Genomic DNA, 25443 nt, shown 5'->3' with positions numbered 1-25443 from the left:
TATAGGAAATGTAGTGTTTCCAGTTTTAAAGCATTTTGATTTGAAAATGTAACTTTGGAAGGCAAGCAGCTTAGAATGGATGCTGAGAGGGGTTTCATTGAATTGCTGTCACAGTTGTGCATCCTGAAGTTTGTTTTTTTTGGAATTTGAATTTTAGGTTGCTGACAAGCATATTATACAAACATGTGAATCCAAGGGGTTTTTTTAGCATTGCCTAAGTTTCTAACATTTAGGAAAAAATTCACGGCAATGTGCTAGTTGGTCTCAGAGTGATAGTGCTTCTGTTGATGTAGGGGAAGAGGAAAAATAAAGTCAGTATTTATTTTGATAAAACCTTGCCTTGTGGGAATGTCTGTTCTGGGGCGAGTTGTTCTGTGCTGCTGGTGTAAGTTAATGTATTGTGTTCAGCTGAGGTCCCCTTAACTTGCCATTTAACAAAAATTACCAGGCTACACAACATTGAATGAAGGACTGGGTGAATAATTAAGCTTTCTTAGATTACTGTTATTACTTTTCTAAAGCAGACAGATAAATGAGACTCGAGCTGCGTGCAACACAGTCCTTGCTGTTTGCAGTCAAGCTAAAACTACAAAGGGATAAAATTCTCAAAGAGCAGTTCAGATTTGTTTTTGTTGGATTTGTGCATTGCAGAAGATATAGAGGAAAACTCTAGAATATGTTAAGAAGTGTAGACTTTAGAGCTAGTGTTTGTATGGTGATGCTTGTGGAACAGTGCAAAAGTCCAGATAAGATATGGACTAATAGAATTTTTTTTAACTTTAATGTTCTTAAATACCATGAACATGCCATTAAAGATGACCTAAAATAAAACTCATTAAGTACAGTCCAGCTTTTCTAGCAGCTTTCTTCTCTTCTGAGCATCTCTCAGAGTAATTTTAATTACCTCCTGGGCTGTTGTGCCTTTTGCTCCACATGATGGCCCTGTTGGGATTAGCCAGTCAGGATTCCTGATTTGTTAGAGGATTAACAGGACTGCCTCCAGGCAAGCCTGCAAGCAGGTGAAGAGGTGCTTCACTTCCCTGGGGTAAAGGAGTTAAAGCCATCCAGGTGAGGATTCATGCTTCTGGTTCAGGGAGGATTTTAATGGTAAATGGAGCTTGTCAGGGAAGGCAGGAGGACTCCACCACAAACATTATGGAGCTCCTACAACTGAAGAACCTGGAGGTAAAAGCAGAAATCCAATTAATGGATGGATTCAGCCCCTCTGAGGCTGAAAACTTCTGAGAATGAAAACAGCCTCTGTGATTTTCAAGCTTGTTGTGAATTGGAGAGGAGCATGTACTATTAGCATTGCAAAAAGCCATCACTCACGTCATGTGGTGTGGTTATTATTTGAAAAACCAAAGTACAAAGTTAGGTTGGATTAACTGTCTAAAAGGCTGTTCTGGATGAAGTCACCTGATTTTGTGCATATCTGGATTTTAGTGAAGTAAACAGAAGTTCAAACTAAGTTTAAAAACTTGATATCAAAATAATTAGGTTGCTACAGAATTTTATGCTGGGGTTACTTGAACCTTAGGTGAGTGCAGTCAAGCTAATGGCTTCAGCTGCAGTGGGCCTTATCAGGGTGGGCTCAGTAGAGAGTACTGGAAAGGAATTGATGGATGCTCCTCACTTTTGTGATAGTACCAGGGACTCAGAGGTAGAGTATGATTTTGATACAAGTGTATCAAATAATACAGGATGTCATGATATACTGGGTGAATGCTCCAGGGAGAGAGCCAACACTCAACAGAAAGATTTTAAACTAAATTCTGTGGGTGAGTGTGCTCTTACTTAATTTGCCACTTCCTAACATTTAAACAGTGTATTTTAGGCTGATTATGTCAGTTTAAAATGTTCACAAGTAGTGATGTTCTCCTTTGGATTAACTTCACATTTCACTCCTCTGGAGTGAAATTGTGGGGATTCTTACTAGCCCTGGTGAAATGCTCTTGAGAAGTAAATGTAGCTGTTCATGCTCTTCTGTAGGAATGAGAAACCTTTTTCTTTGAAAATCTCTGCTCAGTAATGCAGGGGTGATGGATGTAAAACATTGAGAGAGAGAACAGGTTGGGTGTCTTGCTGCACACACAGAGCTGTGTTGTGCCTGCAGGGGTGCAGAGGCTGGAGTGCATTTTGTCATGTGGCTGCTGTTTTTGTGCTCAGTCAGAGCACACTGAAGCTCAGGCAGGGGTTTGCACAAGCAAAGCAATAGGAAAAGCTCATGCCTTTAGGAGGAAATCCAGGCTCTGCTTGTTTTAGTCAGCTAGGAACATGTTCTGTAAATCAGGGAACTTCTAGTGACCAGCCCAACTTGTCAACTCCAGAAATAGGAGTTCATACTTTACTTCTTTTTGGTTAGTTGGCAGCTTTTACTGGTGCTGCTTCTGTTCTTCAGCTGCAGACAGGGCTGGGGGAAGGGATGACTTGGTTCAAGGAAGGCAGGCAGCAGCATCCTGGAATCCAGGTGAAGTCCAGCAGTTGGGAGTGGCTCCAAGCTGGGCAGTATTGCATTGTACCTGGCTTTGTTCTGCTGTGGTCATCACAGTTGCTTATAGACTGAACAGTGGCACTGGGTCATCTAAAGTGGTTGGGATATTTGTGACTATCATAGAGGATTTTGGTTCAAATCTCTAGCTTCTATCCAAAAGCAAATTGAGACCTGAAATTTATGGTTACTACAGTAGATACAAAGTGACTTGTGGTGCAGTAGAAGAATCTTCCCACTCAATTCTACAGTGAGCAGCAGCTCTTAAATATTTTTAAACCTTTTTAATGCGAGAGCCATACGCACAAAGAAAATGTAAGTAAGGGTGTATGAGAGCCTTGTTATGCAGGGAAGAGTGCCAATTTTTCCTAAATTTAGCTAATAGTTACAGAGGCTCTTAGTGAAACTTAGATTGAGGTAACTGGATTTTGCTACAACAGGAAATGCAAGCTGGAGAATGTTAGCTCATGGCATGAATACGTCTTAATGAATTAATAAAGACTGCAATATCTGTTTTGTGTAAAACTACAAAAGTTCATTTGAGTAAGTCTTAACCCCTTCTGGTACTTCCCTCACCTCTTTTAGTGCTTGCTGATTTTAGAACCAAATGATCTTGCAATCCTTTTGATATTATGCCCACTCAGAAATGTGCCCTTTAACAGCCATTAGAGCCATTGAACTTATATTTTCTTTGCAAACTATGAATTGTTATAAATTTCAAGACAAAGAGAAGCTCTGCTTGTAACATAGATGGTGACTGAGAAGGATTTAATAGACCATGTATAAAAGTATCTTTGCTAGATTAATCTGTGGAATATACTGTCCCCTCAGGCAAAGTCTTTGCTGGTGATCAGGTATCTTGCTATCCACTGATGTTGCTTAGTACAATGTTTTGATACGTAGCAAAGTGATGAGTGCCCTTTCCTTTAAAAAAAAATCAGAATAGCAGCACATGAAAAACCCCACTGGATTTGTCGTGCAGAAGAGCTGTCAGCTGGTGAAGAGCTAGCACAGAACTGCATCTGACAGTCCCTGACAAACAAAAGTCCAGCTGCACAGAGATGCCTGCAGCTTTTTCCCTGACAAATGTCTGAGCTTGCTGTTGTATTCCCTTCCTTTGAGCGCTGGTTCTAGCTCTGCTTCCATCCACGCTCCTCCCAGCTGGAGCTTGCTTTTTTTCTTTGCTGCAAATACTCCCAACTTCTGTGTATCTTACTCACTGGAGACTTGTCCTGCTGTGGTCCAGCTATGTCTGGTAGGCAGAGGTTGGCTCCTAGCCCTTCTTGAAATGAAGTTGGGTTTTTTTTATTTCTATTTCTGCTTCGTAATGTAAGGAATGTGCAAATACTTGAGGAAAACCAGCCAACTTCTATTTTTACCTGACTCGGGCAAATACTACTATTACTTGTTCATACTCTCCCACACAACCTGTAACCTGTTTCTTTTAGATGTGAGAGAACACTAAGGTAGGTTGAAAGATGCCTTAGGAGAAATGTCTTTAAAATCAGGTTTTTATTGCTTCCTTCTGGGCTCCAGTGCAGTGTAGTTCCACCCTATATGTCTGGGTGTCTTGAGCTGGTGTTTCTCACCCCAGGTGGTGACTTATGTCCTGTGCAGGCTTTTTCCAGGTGTGCTAGAGCAGCAGCATCACAGTGGTAGATTATTCTGAAACACAGTCTTTTGTGTGGCCTCCATGTTGTAGTCTTCAGTAAAAATAATGTTGATTCAGGATTTGAAAGAGGGTGTTTGGCTCAACTGATCCTGTTACATAGAGTGCTTCTTGCAGGCAGATTTTGGGAGCTGGGCAGGTAACACTGTGGGGAAACACTTGGCTGTTGGGTTTTATTCCTGGATCTGACAGTGCTGAATCATGCTGCTAAACCTAATGTTCGTTGTTTTTGTGGTATTTTCAAGCATTTGGTGAATTCTTTTCTTAAATTAGATTGAAGGTCTAGAAGGAGGGAGTTCCAGTCTCTGCAGAGAGACCAGTGCATGACTGCAGACTTCAGACATGGAAGCTGCAGTAAAATGGCCAAATGTACAACACGGGCTTTAGGTTATTGTAGGACTTTAAAAGGGAGAGACAGACTTTTTTTCTCCACTGTTCTTACTAACTTTTTTAATGTCAGCTTCAGTGTCAGAGAATGCAGAGCCTACACCTGAAGAACAGGACAAGTCGCTTGACAAACCAAAACAGAAAAAGAATCGTTGTTTCATGTGCAGGAAGAAGGTTGGACTGACTGGTAAGAAATACTGATTTCAGTTTCCTTAGGCTTGTTTAGGCTTTGGCCCTTTGAAATGTTATCCTAAAGGGAAAATGGGGCATGGTCCTTTGATACTGATTTGGAATAACAGTCAAAGGTGCTTTCAGCTGACTCTTACTAGATTAGTCATTCATGTATCATTTTGTTTTTCAGCCTCCTGTCTTAAAGTGAAGTTCATAATTCCAAATACTTCCTTTTGGAAGTCTGCTTAGCTAAGGAATTGGATGGTAGTTTGCTGCCATTCACTAGCCAGCTTTGCAGTGCTTCAGTGAAAGGGCCTGAGTTCTGGAGGGTGAAGATTCATAAACAAGGCAAAAGAGCAGGAGTTCTCTAGGAATGTTCTGTGCTAGAGTGTCATGCAAAAAGAAGGAATGGTCAAGTCAAATCTTGCTGTAATCGCTTAAAAATGTATTACTTGTGATTCTTATGCTTTCTGCAGCAGAGGCTCTTTGGCTGATTGATTGCCACTGGTGACTGAGATTTACTGCTAGTGAGTGAACACATTCAGGATTTAGAGCAAACCAGTGCAATGAAGAATGTTGAAATGTCTGAGCTGCTGTTTCTGTCCACAGGGTTCGAGTGCCGGTGTGGGAACGTTTACTGCGGAATGCACCGTTACTCAGATGTACACAGTTGCTCTTACAATTACAAAGCTGATGCTGCTGAGAAAATCAGAAAAGAGAATCCTGTAGTTGTTGGGGAAAAGATCCAGAAGATCTGAACTGCTGCTTCTGCTGGAATACAAAAATCTTCTGACCATCTGCAGATTAAATTGACTTGAGCTTTTTTTCCTTAGTCATCAGGAACGTAGAGCAGTGTATCTTGCCTAGACCTTTTAATCATGCATGTCATCAGATGAATAGATTTTTTTGTTTTCGTTTTTTTTGTTTTGAAAATGACTCTGAACATTATTTTCATTGCAGTTTTCTGTGGCTGAAGACTTAAGTAAACTTTACAAGTATTATCCTTTAAGATCATTTTAATTTTAGTTGAGTGCAGAGGGCTTTTATAACAAACATGGAGAAAATATTGGAGGGCTGTGCTTTTCCAGGATAAAACATGCATGCGTTAACTTTGCAGTTTATTTTCTTGTTGTATATAGCTTTTCTCTGCAGCACAATTTCCTTTTTTTTTTTATTGATAATGCCTTGTATGGCACAACTAGTTATCAGTAACTGAATGTATTTTAATCATTATGGCTGCTTCTGGTTTTTTTTTCCCATTAACGAGAGGTTATACATGTTCGCATATTAGCTTGTTTGCACCCTCTACCTATTTATGTATGAATCATTTGTAATGAGAGTGTGTGCTGAGATTGTGTGGGGTTTTTTGTTTTCTTTTTTTTTTTAATTGGGGTTTGTTTTTGTGTGTGTGGGGGGAAGGCTGTATGCACTTCATTGACTGCAGTTTTCATTGGGATTACATCCATCAGTTTGTCTGTACACAAATATGAAGAATGATCTGAAGTACCTGTGCTGTATTTATGTTTATCCACGTCTTAACTTTGATTAAATAAAATTTAAAAAAATCCGAGCCCCTGTGGCTGTCACTGGCATATGTAAGTTGGATTTCTCTTGCTTTATTTTAGTGGGGACCTTCCATTGGTGATTCCTTTACTTAAAGTTTATTCATTTACAGCTACCACGTGTATCCCAATGCCAGTTAAATTCTGATGGGTTTTTAAATTTTTTCACCTGTAACAACCAGAGACACTGCAGCTTCCAGACCTTGTCTGTTGATTTTAAAATTCAGAATGCTCTTAAAAAGCTATGGCTGGCAATTAATAGATAAAGCAGTACATGTAGGATATAAACTGTACAGCAGAAGGAGTTTTCTCTGGTAGTTAAAGTAATCTGCAAGACTGAATAATAAATGAAGTAGCTTGTGCTTGCAGAAATGGCCTAACCACAATCTACGAAGCACATGGAGTTTATAGTAAAGGAAGGAAGGAATAAATAACTTACTGGCAAGTTTCAGTAATGGTCTGCCTTATCATGGGTCAGAGAGCCTGTATTTCCTCAAAGCATTTGCTAAACTTCCTCTTACACAGCACAGGGCATGGAAGAGCAGCAGTGTCACCTTTGGTGGGTGTTTCTGTTTGCTTTCTTTGCTGCTACTTCCCTATTCTCTAATCCTTCTCACTTTGAGTTCTTCCCTATTTCTGGTCTCTCTTTTCCTTTTCTTTCTACTGTGTGCCCTCCTGACCAATCTGCCTTTCACCTTTCTCTGCTTCTGGGCCAGGCAGAGAGAACACACCATAGATTTCACAAAGTGGGGGAAAACTTGGTGTGTTTGTGTGTTCTGGTGCCTGAAAGAAGGAAAGGTATGAGAAAAGTATTCACATACTTCCTGTCTGTTTTATAAGCTTACATTTAGACTGGATGTCCACACATGGAATTGTGTCATGTTTGTTTGCTTTGGTAATGGTCCTGTGTTATCCTGGTGGTTGATCTGCACTTCAATCTGTATTTTGTGTCATCAGCTTGAGGTTAGCAGATTAACATTTTAATTAACACCAGCACATTCACAGCACTACAAAATGCTTGAGTCTGTCTGTTCATGTTGGGCTCTATATTGGAACAGGTTTTCAACGTGGTTTTGTTTCAGTTTTGGAATAAACAGGTTCTATAGCCCAGATCCCATAATCTGTCCACAAAACCTCTTCAGTGTGTTTAAAACATTTCCAATAGTCAGGGGAAATTTTACCAGAAATCTTCCACAAGCTAGGCATTGTGATATTTAAGCAAGACCCCTTTTCAAACAGCACCTTGTGAGCTTGTGTCTCAATGAGGGAGCAGCTGTTATATCATCTTGCACTAAATCTCTAACTGTTCCATTTGCTGCATTTCTTCTAACAACTCCTCTGTCAAAAAAAAAAAAAAAAAAGGTTGAGCAGCAAACCAATTTTTTGGTTTGGCAATGCCAAGTGTCTTCCTTTTTTTTCATTGGAAAGATATGGCCTTTGCTATTTAATTTTGAGGATGTTCCCTCATTGGCTTCTACTGACTGCGTGAGTTTTCTGCTGCAGGTAGGAGAATGCTGGGACTGGGAGCAGAAGCACCAGCCTCCCTGTTCTTTATGGCTGGCTGCACATGTCTCTGGTTTTAAGGTGGTTGAACTACCTGGAGAAAATGGAAGAACTTGACGAGGTGCAGCAGCATTACAAAACTAAAAACCACAGAAGGTGCAGTGTGAATTGTGCAACTTCCCAAGGGCTGCTGAGCTTGTGGTGGGAGAATCAGTGTGGACATGGTCACTTCACCAGGGCCCTGGCACATAAGTGACCCCTCCAAAGTGAAACCAGGGCAGTTACCTCTGCTCTGAGCTGCTGGATCCTTCACCCCCAGAGTTACCTGTTGGAGGAAGGCCTTGGTTTCATGTGAGAGTTTGTAAAATCATGGAAGTGTTAGGTTGGAAAAGGCCTCCAAGAACATCAAGCCCAACTGCTATCCCAGGTCCCCCCCTAAATTTAGCACCACATCTACACGTCTTCTGAACACCTCCAGGAGAGGTACCTGTGAGGAGAAGACCCCCTTTCTCCGGGGTCCCTGCCTGGCTGGAACAATTCACAGCTGCTGACTCAGGCCAGCCTCTGGCACTGATTAACCACTGCCAGGGCCAGGCAGGGGGTGGGATGGCCACGGAGCAGCGATTGGTTTGTGCCTTAGGGCAGAGGGTGGGATTTGATGCCCCTCTGCTCTGGGTTGCAGCACCTGGAGAGGATCTTTTTCCGAGGAAGGCACAAAGCACCTGGGAGGTGGGAGCTGTGTACAAGCAGGGGGTCAGCATGTCTTTCATCCAGGTAGACAAGGACTCGGATTTTCCTCTCCAAAACCTCCCCTATGGGGTTTTCTCCACGAAGGAGGAGGTGAGTAACAGCAAACTTTGTTCTTGGGATGTTGTAATTCTTCCAAGGCAGTGAGACAGCAGGAATTCCCAGCAATGTGGGATAAAGGAGACTTCCCAGCCTGAGACACTCATGGGCTTCCTGACCTGATGGCAAAGCTGTAGCTGACACATTGTCTGTTTCCTTAGTGTGATTGTTTTGATTACAGCTTTGAAACTGCACAAAAGAAATCTGAAGTGTTAATACTGATGAGAAATACTTTGGCTAATATGTACAGTACTTCTTGTGTGGTTTTGATAATTTTGACATTTGACCCTTCCACTCCCTACGTAGAGGCACAGCACATTTCACACTCAACTTTTTTTATTTTTAATGCGGTCTTTCATTTTCTTTGTGACTGTAATCACACCACCACCCTTAAAAAGCCCCAGTAACTACTGCTCTTGGGGAGTTTTGTTGGTGGCTGCCAAAGCATTAAACCAGGACACCAAATGTGTGTTTTACCTGTTTTTGCAGCTGACCTGTTGTTCTATTGGGTGTGTGTTTATGCAGTGCTGCATTTTGTGTGTGCAAATGTGTCATGTTTGAAGCTGGGCCTGAAGCCTGCCAGCTGAACCAGCTCCAGGCCTTCTATTTATGATGATCACATAAGAAAACGTGACTCAACCTTTCTACCAAGGAGGTAGCTCTCAGTTCCCAATTTTCATGAGAACTGAGCCCAGCAAGGCTGAACCTCACACCTCTGAGTGCCTGACAGGATGCAGCTCCTGGAGATAGGGAAGCAAGCCAAGAGCTGCTTCTCAGAAGGAAAAAGTGGAGAATTTATTTGTCACTGCTTATGGAAACTTCATTATTGTCTTCTGGCTTCTGCTAGTTATCCATGTAGGTTAAAAAAAAATAAACCAGAAGATTGTGTTTTCTTATGTGGTATTTTCTGAAGATAAAATGAGATGGTGTGTTAAAATGAGATGGTGTGCATGCTGTTATCTAGCAAGTTTGGATTATTTTTCTGCCTTCCTCAGTAACTGTTCTCTGAAAAAGACATTTTCACTCAAACCCTGTGAAATGACAGGCAAGACTTACAGAAATTATTTAGGAGAATAATGTTGTGATGGTAGCTGAATATTTTAATGATTTCAGGCTAAAACAATTGGTGTCATTCCTGACTATCCCAGTTACAAATTAACCTGACGTGACCTTTAGTTTTTTCCTGCAGGAATATTTGCTGAATAAATGCCTACTACCGCATTTGGAATCTTGCTTGGAAATTAAAGGTTGAAAAATAGTTTTAATAGCGTGGATCTTTGAAGGTGGTTATTTTGGTGAGCTGCTTTTCAGAGTGGCTGTAATAGTTTGTCTCTCTCTGCCTGCAGACACAATAATGGAGGCTGTGGTGTGTTTTTGCCCCGTGCAGCTGCCCCGCTGTCGCCGCTGGCTCCGCGCGCGCCCGGGGCATGAACAGGAGCTTTGTCTCCTGGGCTGCATCTGTCCCATCTCCCCATGTGTGGGATGCTGTTCCTGCAGCGAGGATCCAGCAGGGATCCAGGCTGGGCTCGGGGTCCTGAGCTCCTGGTGTGCTGTGAGGATGGGTGGTGTAGGGCAGCCTCGTCCAACGAGGCACAGAAATCATGTGCCTGGGCATGCTGTGCCTCCTGGCATCACCAGGGGAGTCCCTCAGTCCTCTGGGGAGGAGCTGGGGTGTAGAAATGACTGTTTCTCCAGTGGCATACCCACAGGGATGGAATTCACCCTGCCCATGGCCTCCCTATGCTTCTGTTCCCCACTGGTAGAAGGAGCAGTAGTGTTTTCCCTCTTCACAGCCTATTGCAGGTGGATGGGCTTATTCTCATTAATAAGGGTTGTTAATGAGCAAGTCAGCCTCTTTCTGGGGGAAAGAGGGCAGGGAGAGAAACCTCTGCTTGCTGTGCTATCCTTTCCCTAAAGGATGGGGATGAGGCTCTTTCCACCCCTCGAGGTCTGCAGGGAGTCTGCAGTGATGCTCTGCCCATAGGGCTTAACATTTTCCAGCTGCCAGCCTCAGACTGGCTCTTGAAGGTCCATTGCTGTGGTACCAGCTCTTTGTCCTGGATTGGTTAAACTCTCTGTCTTCCTCTATGCCCTCTTTGGGGCATTTTTGGGTATAAGCATAAATTCTTCTTCTCTTCCCCCTCCTCTTGCTGCTTTGCAGCCTCGGCACAGGCTTGGGGTAGCCATTGGAGACCAGATTTTGGATCTCAGCATCATTAAACATCTTTTCAATGGACCAGCTCTTGCCAAACACCAGCACGTCTTTGACCAGGTATTTATCAGAGTCTGTTCTGATTTCCACAAACATTTAAAAAATATTCCATAAGGTGCTTTAGCAACTTGTGGTGAGATAATGAACATGACCTGAATGTGTTGTCAGGCAGGTTCTGGTAGCGCAAAAACCATCACAGGTGTGATAGCAAGGACAGCAGGGGCCTTGGGGGTCCAAAGGTCATTTTCCAGGAAAGTGTCATCATCCTTTGGCAATGCAGGTGTCTGACACAAATCCTGAATATTAATTCACTCCTGCTTGTGCCCTCAACACTCCATGGGTGGGATATTAATGACAGGGAGGTTGTGTAAAGGATAAAGGTAAATACAAACAACTCTGTCTGCAGCTGGCTGAGATATCAAAGCCAGCAGGGCCTGCAGTGGTGTGAAGGATGGGGTGATGCCAACATGCAGCATAGGACTTGTGGGGTGTGATGCCATGGGCAGGGGGACGGGTGCTCTGGGCAGCCACGGCCACATAACCCCGGGCACAGGCATCCAACACCGGGGTGGGGGTGTGGGACATCTTCCTGCAGTGAAGGATTAGCAAAATGTGGTTTTTTCTTTGTCCCTGCACCTGTGTGTCACTGTCAGCCCACCCTGAACGCCTTCATGGGGCTGGGCAGGCCGGCGTGGACCGAGGCCAGGGCTTTCCTCCAGAAGCTGCTGTCAGCTGGAGAGCCCACCCTGAGGGACAACGCGGAGCTGCGGAGAAGGTGAGGGAGCAGAGAGTGGCTGCAGGCACAGGGAGCTGTGCCCTCTGTCACCTGAGTGACAGGACACCAAAACCAACAGTCTGACGTGGCCACCCGCCTCCTACGTGGGAATTAACTGGGGTTTGTGCACGTCGAGTGCTTCCTTCTCTTAATTGCCTAAAGATTAATCTCTGATTAATCCTGTCACTGCCCGCAGATCCAGGGTGTCACCCTCCACCTGGAACAGCCAGCTCTGCCCTGGGTGTGTCCAGACCTGCTGTGGGGCTGGGCTGCTCCTCTGGGCACCCCCCTCCACCATGGCATTCCATGGGGACACAGTTCAAGGGTCTCCACCTCTCCCACCTGCCCCGGGGTCTCCTCCCTGCCTGTCACACCTGGAGCAGGAAGGGGACACCCCCCAGACTGTCCTCAGTAACCACTTGGCTTTGCTCAAACTGAGCATGTGGTCAAATTATCTTCAGCTTTGGGGCTGTGCAGGGGTGTAGGGGCAGGAGGGGAGGACTGTGCTCTGTGCTGATGGAAAATGGGGGTGCCCATTAACCCCACACCTCTGGAGTGATGCTTTAAGCACCACAAGTGCCTGGCAGTGGGCAGCAGTTGTTTCCCCTCCTGCCAGGGGGACTGGGAGGATTTAGGCTCTCATGAGCAGGACTGGGGTTGAACAGAATGGCCACGAACAGGGCCAGCAGCTGGAATCCCCCCAGTAGCCACATGCCATGAATTCACCATCCCACGCAGCAGAGGCAGTGCTGTCCTGGGCACGGGCTCTGGGATTTCTCTGTGCCCCTCGGGAACCCAGCCAGCCCAGGGCTGCCCCCTCCCCACTCACATCACACCCTGGCAGCTGCTGCTGTTCTGTGCCCATCCCAGAAACAGCAGCCTGTGCAGTCACCAGCTTTTCTGACAGGCTGTTTTTTTTTCTGCAGGGCTTTACAAACTAAATTAAGGGAGGAGCTGGGAGGGCAAGTCAGCCTCTTCCATGCTTCTTGCGGGTGGGAGCTGCAAGTTTGCTGAGATCTGAAGGCATCATTTTTCATTTCAGAGCATTTGTTCCTCAAGCTGCTGCGACGATGCACCTGCCTGCCCACATTGGTGAGTGTGGGGCAGCCAGGGGCTCCTCCACTGCCCTTTGCTCCCACACGGAGCAGCTGCTTCATTTCCAGCTGGCTCAGACAGACCCATCATAGCTGTGACAGGGAATGGGCTTTGCAGCAGCCACAAGTAGATTATTGTACATAATGAAAGGTAGGTGCTGTCTGTGGCACAAGAATAAAAGCCTGGGGAAGCTCAATAGCAGCCAGAGCACTCCTGTTTGCAATTTCCACTAAATCAGGGGTGTCTGGTGGTACATAACTCCTGTCATCAGCTTGGCATCACCACAGGCCTTTGTGACTAGAGCCAGGAAAGAAACGCTTGTTCAGTTTCCAACAATTTCCCCTTTTGCCATCAGAAAATATTTCAGATGTTGCAAAGTTTCCAAGGCAGATATTCCAGCACAGCCTCATGAACAAGTATGAGTTTCCACTCCCAGACCATTAATCTGCATCCCAGGTTTTGCCTCCACTCCCATGAGGACTGCTTTGGGATTCCTATATCCCTATAGATACCTAAGCATTTCCTGGTTTTGGCAGGAGTTTGTGTTTGGACTCAAACCAACCTTATCAAAGTCACTTGAGGGCATGACCTGCACAGGAACAGGGATGTGATCTTGCCCATTTTCTATCCAAGCTCTCTTCTGAGTTGGCTTTTGTCTTCCTGGGGGCACAACCCTGGTTTGGGACAAAGTCTAGCCTGTCCCATAGGAACCATGAGGAGTTCCCGTAGGTGTGATACCTTCCTGAAAACAGTTTTAGGTTGAACATGTCCTGTCAGACAATTGCTGGCTCCTGGCTCCCATGGCTACTGGGAATGGACTGCCCTGGTGTGACCGTGCTGGATCACACAGATATGAGGCATTTAGGATTCCACAGCTCTGTCCTGTGTGTGGTTCCTGCTTCTCCTTGGTGGCTGGGTCCTCCTGTGGGAGGCTGGAACTGCAGGGGATAACTTACTGCTGGATCCTCCTGGAGCTGCAGGATAATTACTGAGCTCACTAACCAGCATAATGCAAACACACCCTTCCTGTGTTTTCCCCTCATGGCTTCTGTTTTCCCGTGGCTCGGGAGGGTGGGAGCTGTTTGCAGGGATGGCAGCAGAGGGCAGCAGATGTCCTGAGTATCCTGAATCCCTGTGCCGGTACCGCCGGCTGGAGAAAAGCAGCGGGAATTGCTTCTCTCTGGAAAGGGGGCTGCTGCTTTGTGTCCTGCGTGTTCCCGCCTCTTGTCTACTGGAGACTTTAGAAAAATAAGAAAAAAAAAAGTCATTTTTATCTGCATAATTTGTAGGTGAACTGTTAATCGCCCTTGGTGCTGTTACTGACATCCCTGAGCTCCTTCTCTGCGGGTGACGTGCTGCAGCCCCCGCAGATGAGGGGCTTTGCTGCCTCTGATCCCTGGTTTATGGCTCCTTTCCTCGTGCAGGAGACTACACCGACTTCTATTCGTCACGCCAGCATGCCACAAACGTTGGGATCATGTTCAGGGGGAAGGAGAACGCTCTGATGCCGAACTGGTGGGTGGATTGTTGGTTTGTTCTCTAGTGCAGCAGTATTTTGGAGGCTTATCTGTACATATACGTGATGTTTTAAAGGTCTGAGTAGTTTTTCAGGATCACACTGGTTTCAGTTCACAGCAGATGAGAATCAGTGTTGTCCAGAGTTCAATACCAGAACCAAATTCCACATGTCCCCAGCCCCAGATGAATCTGCACTGCCCTTCATTGCAGGGGCCATACCAGTTACTGTGCAGCCCCCCAGTTCAAAAACAAATATGCCTAAAAAATTAGGTTCTGCTGAGTGAAAAAAAAAGAGCAGAATTTAAGATCCAAGGAATTAATTGGAGCAGTGGCACAGCAGTGCATTAAGACTGCAACACGGCTTTGTTATTATATTCCATTTCACTTCCATCCTTATATCAGAGTAAGGTGCTGAGGTCTGTGCCCATGCATGCAGAGCTCCTTCTCCTTGTACCTCCCACTCCCGTGGTGCTTCCACCCCAAAAAGCTGCTCTGGCACCCAGCTAACCCGGGCACTGTGGTGCTCTTTCTCGAGGCTGCACTTGCCTGTGGGTTACCACGGCCGGGCGTCGTCTGTTGTGGTGTCTGGGACGCCCATCCGGAGACCCGTGGGACAGATGAAGCCTGACAATGGTGAGTTCTGCCAGGATTTTAATCCGGATTCTTACTTCTTTCATTCTGTAATTTTGCTCCACATGATGGAGTAGTGGAGTGGAAGGGTCTGGGATGCCTTGCCTAAAGCCCAGCCTGGGGTCAGGGTGAGAGAAAGGCCTGGTTTAAATACATTTTCTGTTCCATGCCAAGCAGCACCAGCTGCCGGTTCTTTTGGCCATTACTTCTATTTCCCTAGCTGCCTCCCTGTTGTAATATATTCTTGCTTCTACCCACAGATAAACCCCCAGTGTTTGGTGCTTGTAAACGTCTGGATATCGAGTTAGAAATGGTGAGAGGTTTTTTCTCCTTATGACTTGAAAAATATTAAAATAGAAACAGGGAAGAAAGGGTGGGTTTAGCTTCTTCTAAACTCAATGTCCCATAAGGTCCACTCCTGTGTTCCTCTCTGGGCTGTCAGTGCTGGAGGCAGTAAGGATTTCTGTGGAACAAACCTTTGCTTTGGGTGAGGAGCAGGGTGCCTTAGCTCATTGGGAGGTTTGCTCATACAGCTCTCAGGCTGGAAAAAGCTCACCTGGCCAAAGCTGAGCACCAGTGGTGCAGTCAGGCAGCAGAATTCTTTTTCACAGCCACCACAGCCAGTTTCCTGGTCAGCAGTTACCTCTGCACTGCAGCCAGGATCCATCAATGGACACAGGGGTTGGGGAGTCCAGGCTGTCTGCACCTTGTGCTGGAAGCCCCGAGTTCTTGGCAGTGGGATTCAAACTCCTGATTCTCCTGCCTGGAAAGTTAAAACCTGTGCTGTGGGTGTTGTAAAAAAACATGGTGGGAAGTCACATCATGCTGTGGCTTAGTGTGGTCCAGAAGGGAGGGTTTCATAGGATTCTATTAAGGTTTATATAATTTTAATAGCTTATATAATTTTTGTATGTTTTATTCCCAATCCTTTCCCTTTAAAAAAAAAGTACTGGAAGAAGTGTAATATTGATGGAAATGGTTATAAAAATGCAGTGAAGCTCTTTAATGCTGTGTGCTTTGCCAATCAGTGCTGTAAGGGGAGATGCAGTGCCACAAAGTGGGGATCCCACAGCTCTGCTTTCCAGCCCGAGTTCTACTGCTGGCTGCTGCAAGAACAGAAGGAAAAACTTCCATATTGTAGACAGAAAGAGACAGCTGAGTTTTCCTGTAAAATCCTCTGCATGTGCAGGCTGTGGATTCCTATGGAATGAGTGCAGGCACCCAGTTCATGGCCTACTTTACTCAGTGGGCACATTTCTCCACCTGTTCTTCCCCACTGTCTCATCAGGCTCCAGCCACGTTCGGTGTCCTCTTGGATGACTTTAAACTCCTTCCTGTTCCCTGTCTGCAGCAATCAGTCCCTTCAGTGGGCAAACCTGTTCTGCATCCGGATCTAATTAGGAGGGACCATTTTTTCCTCCTGCATTTTGACAACATGGTGCCCTTGTTTAATGCCTGTCTCTTAGCAACACAGAGCTCTTAAGTAATTCAAGCCTGCCAGCTTCATGGAGGGGGAGAAGAGGGGAGCAGGCCTTGGGTTTTGTCCAAATGTGTGTGTGGGAAATGGTGCAAAACTCATCCTGCCCAGCCTTTATTGCTGCTGTCCATAACTCTCTGTGCTGTAAAGACTTTTAGCTTCAAAAACGTAATCAACACATCATTATTTTTGATTTCAGGCATTCTTTGTAGGTCCTGGGAACAAGTTTGGGGAGCCCATTCCCATCAGCAGGGCCCAGGAGCACATCTTTGGGATGGTGCTGATGAACGACTGGAGCGGTGAGTGAGCTGTGGGATCCTGCCTGGAGAGGCAGAAATTACATATTCTAATAGCAGAACTGATCACTGAAAGCACTGGTACACTGGAAGGGATGAAAATGAAGAGTTGCCTGTATCAGTCCATCTTTGATTAATTAGTAGAACCAGAAATTGCTGCCTAATGAAGATTTATTTACTTATGAAAGAGTTAATTTCAGTCTAGTTTCTTCTGGGCAGGGATGGAGGAGTCCTAAGAATGGTGATACCAAGGATGGTGATTGATTTCAGTGTCAGGAAAAGGATCTGGCAATCACAAATCCCTCAGTATCTGCAAAGATTTAACTTGTTGAAATTCTCCCTATGGCTGGCAAAGACCATTAGCTGGGTATAAAAGGATTATTATAGATTTATTTTTATAATTTATCTATTATAAATTATATAACATAAATTACCAATATTATAAATTATAAAAAATTAAAGAATGGGTAAAAAATACTGGTTATATGGGGATGATCTGGTTTGTTTTGCTTATTGTTGATTTATCATCCTAATCTAGCTGACCCAAGAAAATTTGATTGAAAATGGATGGATTTTAATTAGGATTTGGGCACAACAGCTAGAAAAGGCTGGGTGTAGTAGCAATTTTAATTCATGTTACTCTTCCATGGGTCTGATGGATGTGCAATTCCCAGGATATGTTCACCTGCATTGCTTTGAATGTTCTCTTCCCAGCCCGTGACATCCAGAAGTGGGAATATGTTCCTCTGGGTCCTTTCCTGAGCAAAAGCCTTGGCACAACCATCTCTCCGTGGGTTGTCACCATGGAAGCTCTCATGCCATTTGTGTTGCCAAACCCTGTCCAGGTCAGCAGGAGCAAAGGTTGAAATAAAGGAAAAGCAGTGCTAGAAAAAAGTCAGCAGAGCAGGAAGGTGCCTTCAGCAGAAATCACTGAGCTGCCTCCATGCCAAGGATTGTCTCCATGGAATCCACAGCTGGGATTCTGCTTCTGAGCAGATGAAGCAGCCAGGGCCCTCTGAGCCCAAGTGCTCATTGATGCCACTGGCCCTGGCACATGTTGTGCTGTCATCCTCCTTGAGGGGGGCAGAAAAATCATCTTTAAAACACCTGGAAAATAAACTAATCAGAGCTTCTTCTGGGTCCATGGTAGCACTTAGCATCCAGTAAGTGGTGGAGAGAGGCTGGAGTCAAGCCAGAACACTTTGTTCAGGCATTTCCAGTTGTCTGCACTGTGCAGGTGGTTAAAACTGGAAAAGATAAGAGAGTCTTGCAGAGACCTCACCATCTTCTCTGTGCAGGCACAGAGCAAAGGTGTGCTGGCACTCTGTGCTGGATTAGCATCCGTGCTGAAATGATGGGCATGGCTTTTGCAAGCCTTGTGCAGAGAAAGGAATTGGATTACATGGATATCATGTCTGTTCAGTAAAATCTTTGAAAGTGTGTGCATGAGACCAAGAAAAGTGATAATCTGAGCAGTAAGAATGGTGGAGTGAATGGGTTGTGCAGCACAGACCCGGTACACCAATACTCACTGGAATGTCTTGTGGATTTTAAAATTCCTTTTGATTTAGACTGTGATGTGTTTTTTTAATGTGCTTTTAGGATCCTAAGCCGCTGCCCTACCTTCAGGATAAAGAGCCCTACACTTTTGACATCAAGCTCTTTGTTGCCATTAAAGGTATGGCGAAGCTGAGTGGGTTACAAAGCTGCAATTGCCAGTTAAACTTTGTGGCACCACCACAACCCCCAGGCACTTGGCTCTGGGCTCTGTGCTCCTTCTTTTCCTGCTTTGCCCAGAGAAAGGGGCAGAACTGCTCCCTGCTGGCTGTGCAGCAGTGTGCCAAGCAGGGAGTGCCCCCAGTTGGCAGCTCCCCTTGAGGGTCCCTCGGGGGTCTCCTTGCACAGGCAGGGGTCATCAGGGCATGGAATGAGCAGATTTGTGTGGGATCCAGATGTTAACCCAGCTCAGCCTCCACCTTAGGGCCCTGCTGACCAGGGATGGTGCCCCAGTGCAATCCCCACACTTGTTTTCCATGAAATCCCAGTCTTCATGGCAATAGAAAATGTTATTACCGCTTTTTCACTAGGGATTACAGTGATAAAAGAACTCTCCATTCATCTGTAAAATAAAAAGACTCCAACATCATTCATCCAACACAAAAAAATTGCTTTTCTCTTTTTTATCCTTTATTTTCTGCAGGAGAAGGAATGAGCACACCAACTACTATATGCAGATCCAATTTCAAGGTAAGGCTCCAGAATCTTTTGTTTATTTGCAATCTTGCTGATGCCATCAGCTTCAGCCCAGGCAATTTCAAACACTGCTTTTTGCATTAGACTCGTAGAACAGGATCATAGAACCACTAAAGTTAGAAAAGGCCTCCGAGATCATCCAGTCCAAATGCCAAGCCCATGACCAAACCATGTCCCTCACATCCACACACCTTTTGAACACTTCCAGGGATGATGAATCTACCACTTCCCTGAGCAGACCAAAATTTTCAATAAAATGAAGAACATTTCATTTTTGAAAGATGAAATGAAGATGGTGATGGTTCCCCCTGTGAGGTGGGAACCCTGAATGCTTGATGAAGGGGACAGCTCTCCCTGCTGCTCACCTTGGGGTGCCCAGAGCATCCTTAGCTCTGTGCCCACTCGGCAGGGAGAACAGAGGACTGCAGGAAGAGGGAATTGTCTCTTGCAGTACAGCTCTGCAGCCACAGCTCTAATTTAGATGCACTCACTGCTGCCAGCCTGGGTCTGCCCCATCCCCTCTGTGGGCAGCGTGGTGCCTCTGCCTCCACCCACTGATTGAAGCCAGCAGATTTATGTGCCAGCTGCAGCAGTTCTCAAGCCATTTCATATTCACATTTGGCTCTTGGCATAGTAATTACCTTAATCAGTAAATCAGTAGTCAGCAAATCACTAATAAGTAGATTTTTCTACAAGGCTGTTAAAATACTGGGTGTAATCATGGAGCTTGGGTCAGCACTACTGGTCTTAGAGAGGAAGAAGAGATTTAAAATGAAATCCAGCTGAAATAAGAAAAATTTTAAGGGACTAATTTGCATGTTAAAGTGTGGGGTTTATGAATGCCATAGGCCAGGCCACATGACTCCATTTTGCACAGCCTAATGGCCTCCAGAGAAGTTTGTCCTCGTTGCTTCCTTGCTTTAGCCCCTCTTCCTCCTTCCTCCAGCACATGTACTGGACCATGAAACAGCAGCTGGCTCACCATTCCATCAATGGCTGCAACCTCAGGCCTGGAGACCTGCTGGCCTCTGGCACCATCAGTGGACCTGTAAGTGTTGAAACAATGAAATCACTGGTCAGCAACTCAGAACCAGCAGAGCAGGGCTTGGGGCTGAGCCCTTCCTGATCTGAGCACCAAAAACCATCTGCAGCTCCTTCCCAGGCACTCTGGGGTGCTGCTTTGGTGGCCCCAAACTCACACTGGGAGGTGGTTTGGTTTGGGTAGGGTTTTTGCTTGGCTGTTTTTTAATGTTGCTGAGTTTTAGGGTTTTGATCTCTCCTGTGCTTCTTTCCCTAAGAATTATTTTACAATAGATGCAAATTAACTTCTGTGTGGAAGCATCCTCACAGTCCATTTGCCCTCTATGAAATGCAGCTTTGTATTTCTGAAAAGAATGTAAAAGGTGCCTGGATATAACTTTTAGTTTCTCCAATGAAGCTGGAGCCAGCTTCACAAGCTGTTGCCCCCCTTGAGCTGCCATTTGGACAGTGGCTGCAATGTATGGGCAACCCTCACTTTCTGAACCACCAAACACAAATCCTGTACATGCTGTCTCAAAGACAGCCTCAGGTAAGGTGTTTGCAAGCTGGGATGCCTGTACTTCACTTTTGAGCATTTCTGAGGTGCTTTTTGACTCTTCAGATTATTGTAAAGACTCACAAACACCAGCTTTGCTCTTCTGAAGAACAAAACGTAATTAAAAATCTGAAATATGAATACATAAATCACTGGATTTGTAGAAGCCTCCTCCACTTGTTTCCATTCTTGCTGTGGCAGACCCAAACTGCTTTAACAGGTTGAACACTATGTTAAATACACCAGATAACAACAGCTGTAAGCATCACTGCTAATAGCCAGCAAGAAATTAAAATGCCGTCAGGAAAAGGACCCAATGTATCAATTAATTAAATCAACAGCAAAACTCTGTTCTGTAGAGGTAACCTATTTGTGTGTCTGCTCCCAGCAGCAAGAAGCTGAACAGCAGGAAAGATACTAAAAAATTGTTTATTTGTTTATGAACTCTTGCTGCAGGAGCCAGAGAGCTTTGGCTCCATGCTGGAGCTGTCCTGGAATGGAACAAAAGAAATCCCTCTTGGCAGTGGGCAGTCTCGTAAATTCCTGCAGGATGGAGATGAAGTAATTTTGACAGGTAATGGCTGGATAACTGCTCTTACACTCAGCAAGACATTTCCACAGGCTGATCCCAGCAGCACGAGCCCCTGGTGTGGAGCTGGGCTGTTCTGTGCACACCTGCCATGCAACCACAGCTGTTCCATCTACCTGTGAGGAGGCTCAAGCAGGGGATGGAAATTTCCCTGCCATAAATGTTTTCTAAATGGATTATTTGCTTTTCCAAGTCCTTAATGCTCCTGCTATGCCGCTGTGTGAGCACCAAGGGTGATGGAGGTAGGTTTGCCTTTATGGGTGAAAATACCCCAGGACTAGGAGCAGTTGATGAATTGTTTCCACCACAGTGCAAGTTTGCAAGCAGAGCTTGACAAATGCTTAAAAAAAAAGTTATTTTTCAAATAATATTTAATTTGTAACTTAGGCATATTCAGTGAAGTGTGTTGCAAATCAAGTATGTGGGAAACCATGGAGCCTTCTAGAGCAGCTGACCAGCTCCCCTCTGGAAAGGGCTCTGCTTGAGACCTGTTTCATGCTGAGACATGATTTTAGTTTTCATCTTGATAATCTAAGGATTTTATGAATTAAAACCTACCACAGTGTTTTGTGATCTAAATCCCACTCCTACTTATTTTTGACCCAAAGCCCTAGTGCAAAGCAAATCTATTTTTTCCTTTCCTCTCATGTTTGGGGTGGCAAATATTTGGCAAGAACAGCCATGAAAACTTTTGTTTCAAGCCTGCAATATCTTTGCTGTGTGACCTACTGGGATTTTAGGGAATGTTGTGTGTCACCAGCTGAGACCCAGCCAGTGCCACACCTGGCTCTGAGCAGCTCCATCCTGTGATGTGATCAGAGAGATCTGCACAGGAGCACATGGCTCAAGCAATGGGGAAAGTCTTCCCAGGTGTGACTGAGGGCAGGGAGAATGTGAGTGACAAACACCTGGGCAGCTGCCTCGTGGTGTGAGATTAATATGTGCCTGTGTACCTGGGCCTGCCCAGCCCAACCTGGACTCCTAGGATTTCTGACAAAACAGTTTACAATTATAAACTGTTTTTCTCTGAAAAAAAAAGAAAAATTAAGAAAAGTCAAGAATTTTCTGTGATTAAAAAAAAAAAAGGAATGTATGTATTCCTGTCCCCTGGCAATTCCAGTGCCTCCTGCCTGGCAGCCCATCCAACAGCCTTGAAAATCATGTTTCTGTGAGCTGTGCCAGTTGACAGAGGCAGATGCTGAGACAGCGGAGGCTGAGATGTGCTAGAGAGAGCCATAGGTGATGAACCTGAGGAGCCCCCAGTGCCTCTGACATCCTCCAGCCTCCCAGCAGCCCGGTGACTGAATCGTGGAGCCGCCTGAGGCTGCTCTCCACAGGGACACTCCTGCAGCAATCCAAAGTGCCACACTGCCCTCCAGAGTCCCCAGCCTCCCTCCAGGAACTCTGCCAGGAGCCCTGCATGAGGGAGCAGTGAGGGGTGGTGCAGTTGCACACTCATATCCCTTTTGGCAAGGAGCACCTCACAGTTTGGGAGCTGCTGCCATGGGGAGCCAGCCTGGGGACAAATGTGACCAGCCCACGAGCCATGCTCTTCCTGCCCAGGACAAGCTATGCTAACTCATTAAATGCTTAGAATCCTGACTGTCTTTAAAGTTTAATGATGGCATTGCTGCTAAGCTGGGGGAGGCAGTGGGGCAGTGCCATGGCAATTGATCTGCTGGGCCATTTCACACTGCCACACCTTGTGGCTGTGGCACCAGGGCATTGCAGAGAGCCAGGGGCTGCTGGGGCTCTCTGGGAGCTGCTCCTATTTATTTATTTATTTATTTATTTATTTATTTATTTATTTATTTATTTATTTGGTGATGTGTGGCAGGTCCAGGGCCTTAAGGCACCCCTGGTGCTATTCCATCCTCCCCCAGGGCACTGCCATTAGCTCTTGCCAAGTGCTCAACACATCATTTCTGGTTTTCTGGTTCAACTTTGTATTCTTACTCCCCACGTGGGACCCATTTCAGAGACTTAACACATAAAGTGAGAGAAATGTATATCTCCCAAGAAGAGTCTCGGGGAGGGAGCACGACAGGGGAAGGGCTCCTGCTGGTGCTGGCAGCTGCCTGCAAAACCCCTCAGTAGCTCCTTGGCACACACAGAGCTCGGGCCAGGGCTGCTGGCAGCACAGGGCTGGCTTTGTTCAGTGTGCTGCTCCTTGGTGCTGCTTTAAATTGTGCCTGACAGCAAGGATAACCAAACTGGACTGGAATAATCAGCTGCTGCTCAAAGGAAAGCTGGCAATGAAGCCTAATGAGGCAAATGGAAGCTGAGCTGAGCCTTACAGTGCCTTTTTCCACTGCTGCTTAAGGATGAGGATTACCTGGCAGACACCAGGACGGTGTCTGTGGCTTTACACAAGCACTTAGAGACACCACTGTCCTTGGAAAACTTGAATTTCAGCCTGGTTGAACTGTGGGTTAGGGCTGGCAGGGTCTCTCTCTGTGCTGCAGTCACTTTGGCAGCCTGAGCCCACCCTTTCTCTTCCTCAGGGGAGTTTTCCATCTCTGCTAAGGGTGGGAATTAGGGTCTGTTCTGTTGAGCTCCTTCTTGAAGGCAGCTGTTCTTTATCACATGCAGGTGATGTATTCCATCAGGAAAATCCATCTCTAACTATGCAATCAGTCCTTAAAATGCAGCATATGCCACTTGCCCTTCCTTTGGTTAGCTGCGGTAGCAGAAGGCTACACTAGGTCTCCTCAGCTGCTGTTCCCAGAACAGACTCCTCAGAGGGGCCACAAGGCCCTGGCTGTGTCCCCTCCCCTGCTTTGCCTGCAGCTTTGCTGGTGGTTGCTGCTTGTGGAGCAGCTTGGCTGGCCCATGGCTATTTTATTTGTATTTCCCTCCCTCCTCATGGCAGGGAAGAATGATGAATCTGACTCCATGTTCTCAGAAGGCTAAGTTATTATTTTGTGATACTATATTATATTAAAGAAAACTATACCATACTATACTAAGGAATACAGAAAGGATACTTACAGAATGCTAAAAAGATAATAATGAAAACTCATTACTCTTTCCAGAGTCCCAACACAGCTTGGCTCTGACTGGCCAAAGAGTGAAAACAACTCACAGCAGAACCCAGTGAAACAATCACCTGTGGGTAAACCATCCCCAAACACATTCCACATGTGAGCACAACGCAGGAGAAGCAAATATGATAAGAACTTGTTTTCCTTTTCTCTGAGGCTCCTCAGCTTCCCAGGAGAAAAACCCTGGGCCAAGGGATTTTTCAGAGAATGTGAACGCCATGCATGGCAGCAGGAGGAGCTGCAGCATCCCTGTCCCAGCCTCATCTCCTCCATCACTCGGGAGACACAGAGCTGTCCCCAGAGCTGTCCCTGGTCAGAGACACTGTCACAGCCCCATGAGCTCTGCAGCAGAGCTCCCACCCCTCTTATATAACACAGCATTAATGAGAACTTGGAGTCAGATGCCAAATTTCTCATGGAACTAAACCACTTTAGCAAGAGAAACAGCCTCTGCCAGGGTGGGTGCTGCTGTTGGAGGGGGTTTAATGACTGCCTTTCTGGCTGCCAGCATCCCAGCATCCCAAGAGCAGTCCTGAAGCTGCAGAAAGAGAATCCAGATTTATTTGATTAATTGCAGGGCTGGGCCAGGCAGTGAATCAGTTTGCCAGGTAGATTGATGGTGCTGCAGGTTAGGTTTGAAAACAGAAATATTGCTGGCACATCTTGTTTGTTCTTTGATCAATTCACTGAACTTGAATATTGCTGCGTTTAACAGTTTGTGCTTCTTTTTTTCCCTCATATTCCTGGGCTGCTTGAACTTGAACTTCCAGGTGCTCTTTTTTTCTGCCCCTCATTGCATATCTGAGCTGTTTTCACTTGGTTTTAGTCTCTTTATGCCTTTATTCACTTTTATTCCTGCTATCCTCACAGAACAAGCTGTGTGTTGTTTTCTGTCCCTAGGTTACTGCCAGGGCAACGGCTTCCGTGTGGGATTTGGCCAGTGCTCAGGGAAAATCCTGCCAGCCCTGTCCAATCCGTGAGGCCTGGAGTAATGTGGCATCCAAGGAGGAACCCTCCTCCCACCTCTACCAGTCATCCTGCTTTATTCAGATTTATTATTTTTATATGAGTGATTGTAATCTTACAATTTTTAATTATCAATAAATATCTTAAAGGTGAATGTGGCTCTCTGGTGTGATAAGAAAAGGATTTCAGTGCTAGCCTAAAATTCTCAGAATATGAATAAGATGATTGAATTGGAAAATGAGATTCTTAACTCTTCTACCATATTAATGTTTTTTTCATAATTATAAAAAGAGGCTTTCAAGTAAGCTTAAATATTCAGAGTACTAGGCTGATGATAAGAGCTGGGATTCCATGCTGACTTCCTTCTTCCACAGTGTTAATAT

The 25443-nt window shown here is 45.5% G+C and overlaps 2 protein-coding genes across 7 annotated transcripts in view; both read left to right on the top strand.

Annotated features, from left to right (window-relative positions):
• Nucleotides 1–6288, top strand: part of ZFAND6 (zinc finger AN1-type containing 6) — a 36345-nt gene extending 30057 nt beyond the window's left edge. For all 6 annotated transcript variants that reach the window (XM_064388481.1, XM_064388482.1, XM_064388485.1 and 3 more), the window contains 2 exons: nucleotides 4621–4734; nucleotides 5328–6288. In XM_064388481.1, the coding sequence (XP_064244551.1) occupies nucleotides 4621–4734; nucleotides 5328–5476 (263 nt within the window). In that variant the 3' untranslated portion in view covers nucleotides 5477–6288. The remainder of the gene's footprint in view (nucleotides 1–4620; nucleotides 4735–5327) is intronic.
• A 132-nt stretch (nucleotides 6289–6420) lies between these two features.
• FAH (fumarylacetoacetate hydrolase) lies at nucleotides 6421–25203 on the top strand. Its single transcript, XM_064388486.1, has 14 exons — nucleotides 6421–8623; nucleotides 10791–10901; nucleotides 11495–11616; nucleotides 12659–12708; nucleotides 14136–14226; nucleotides 14765–14862; nucleotides 15120–15172; nucleotides 16536–16635; nucleotides 17347–17477; nucleotides 18235–18310; nucleotides 18833–18879; nucleotides 19832–19933; nucleotides 20918–21035; nucleotides 24995–25203. The coding sequence occupies exons 1-14, from the start codon at nucleotides 8390–8392 to the stop codon at nucleotides 25072–25074; spliced, it is 1413 nt and encodes a 470-aa protein (XP_064244556.1). The 5' UTR covers nucleotides 6421–8389; the 3' UTR covers nucleotides 25075–25203.
• Nucleotides 25204–25443: the final 240 nt, after the last annotated feature.

The sequence above is a fragment of the Passer domesticus genome, chromosome 14 (assembly GCF_036417665.1).
Source record: "Passer domesticus isolate bPasDom1 chromosome 14, bPasDom1.hap1, whole genome shotgun sequence".
NCBI classification, from domain to species: domain Eukaryota; kingdom Metazoa; phylum Chordata; class Aves; order Passeriformes; family Passeridae; genus Passer; species Passer domesticus.
The sequence above is the reverse complement of the archived record's forward strand: the minus strand, read 5'-3'. Positions and strand labels throughout refer to the sequence as shown.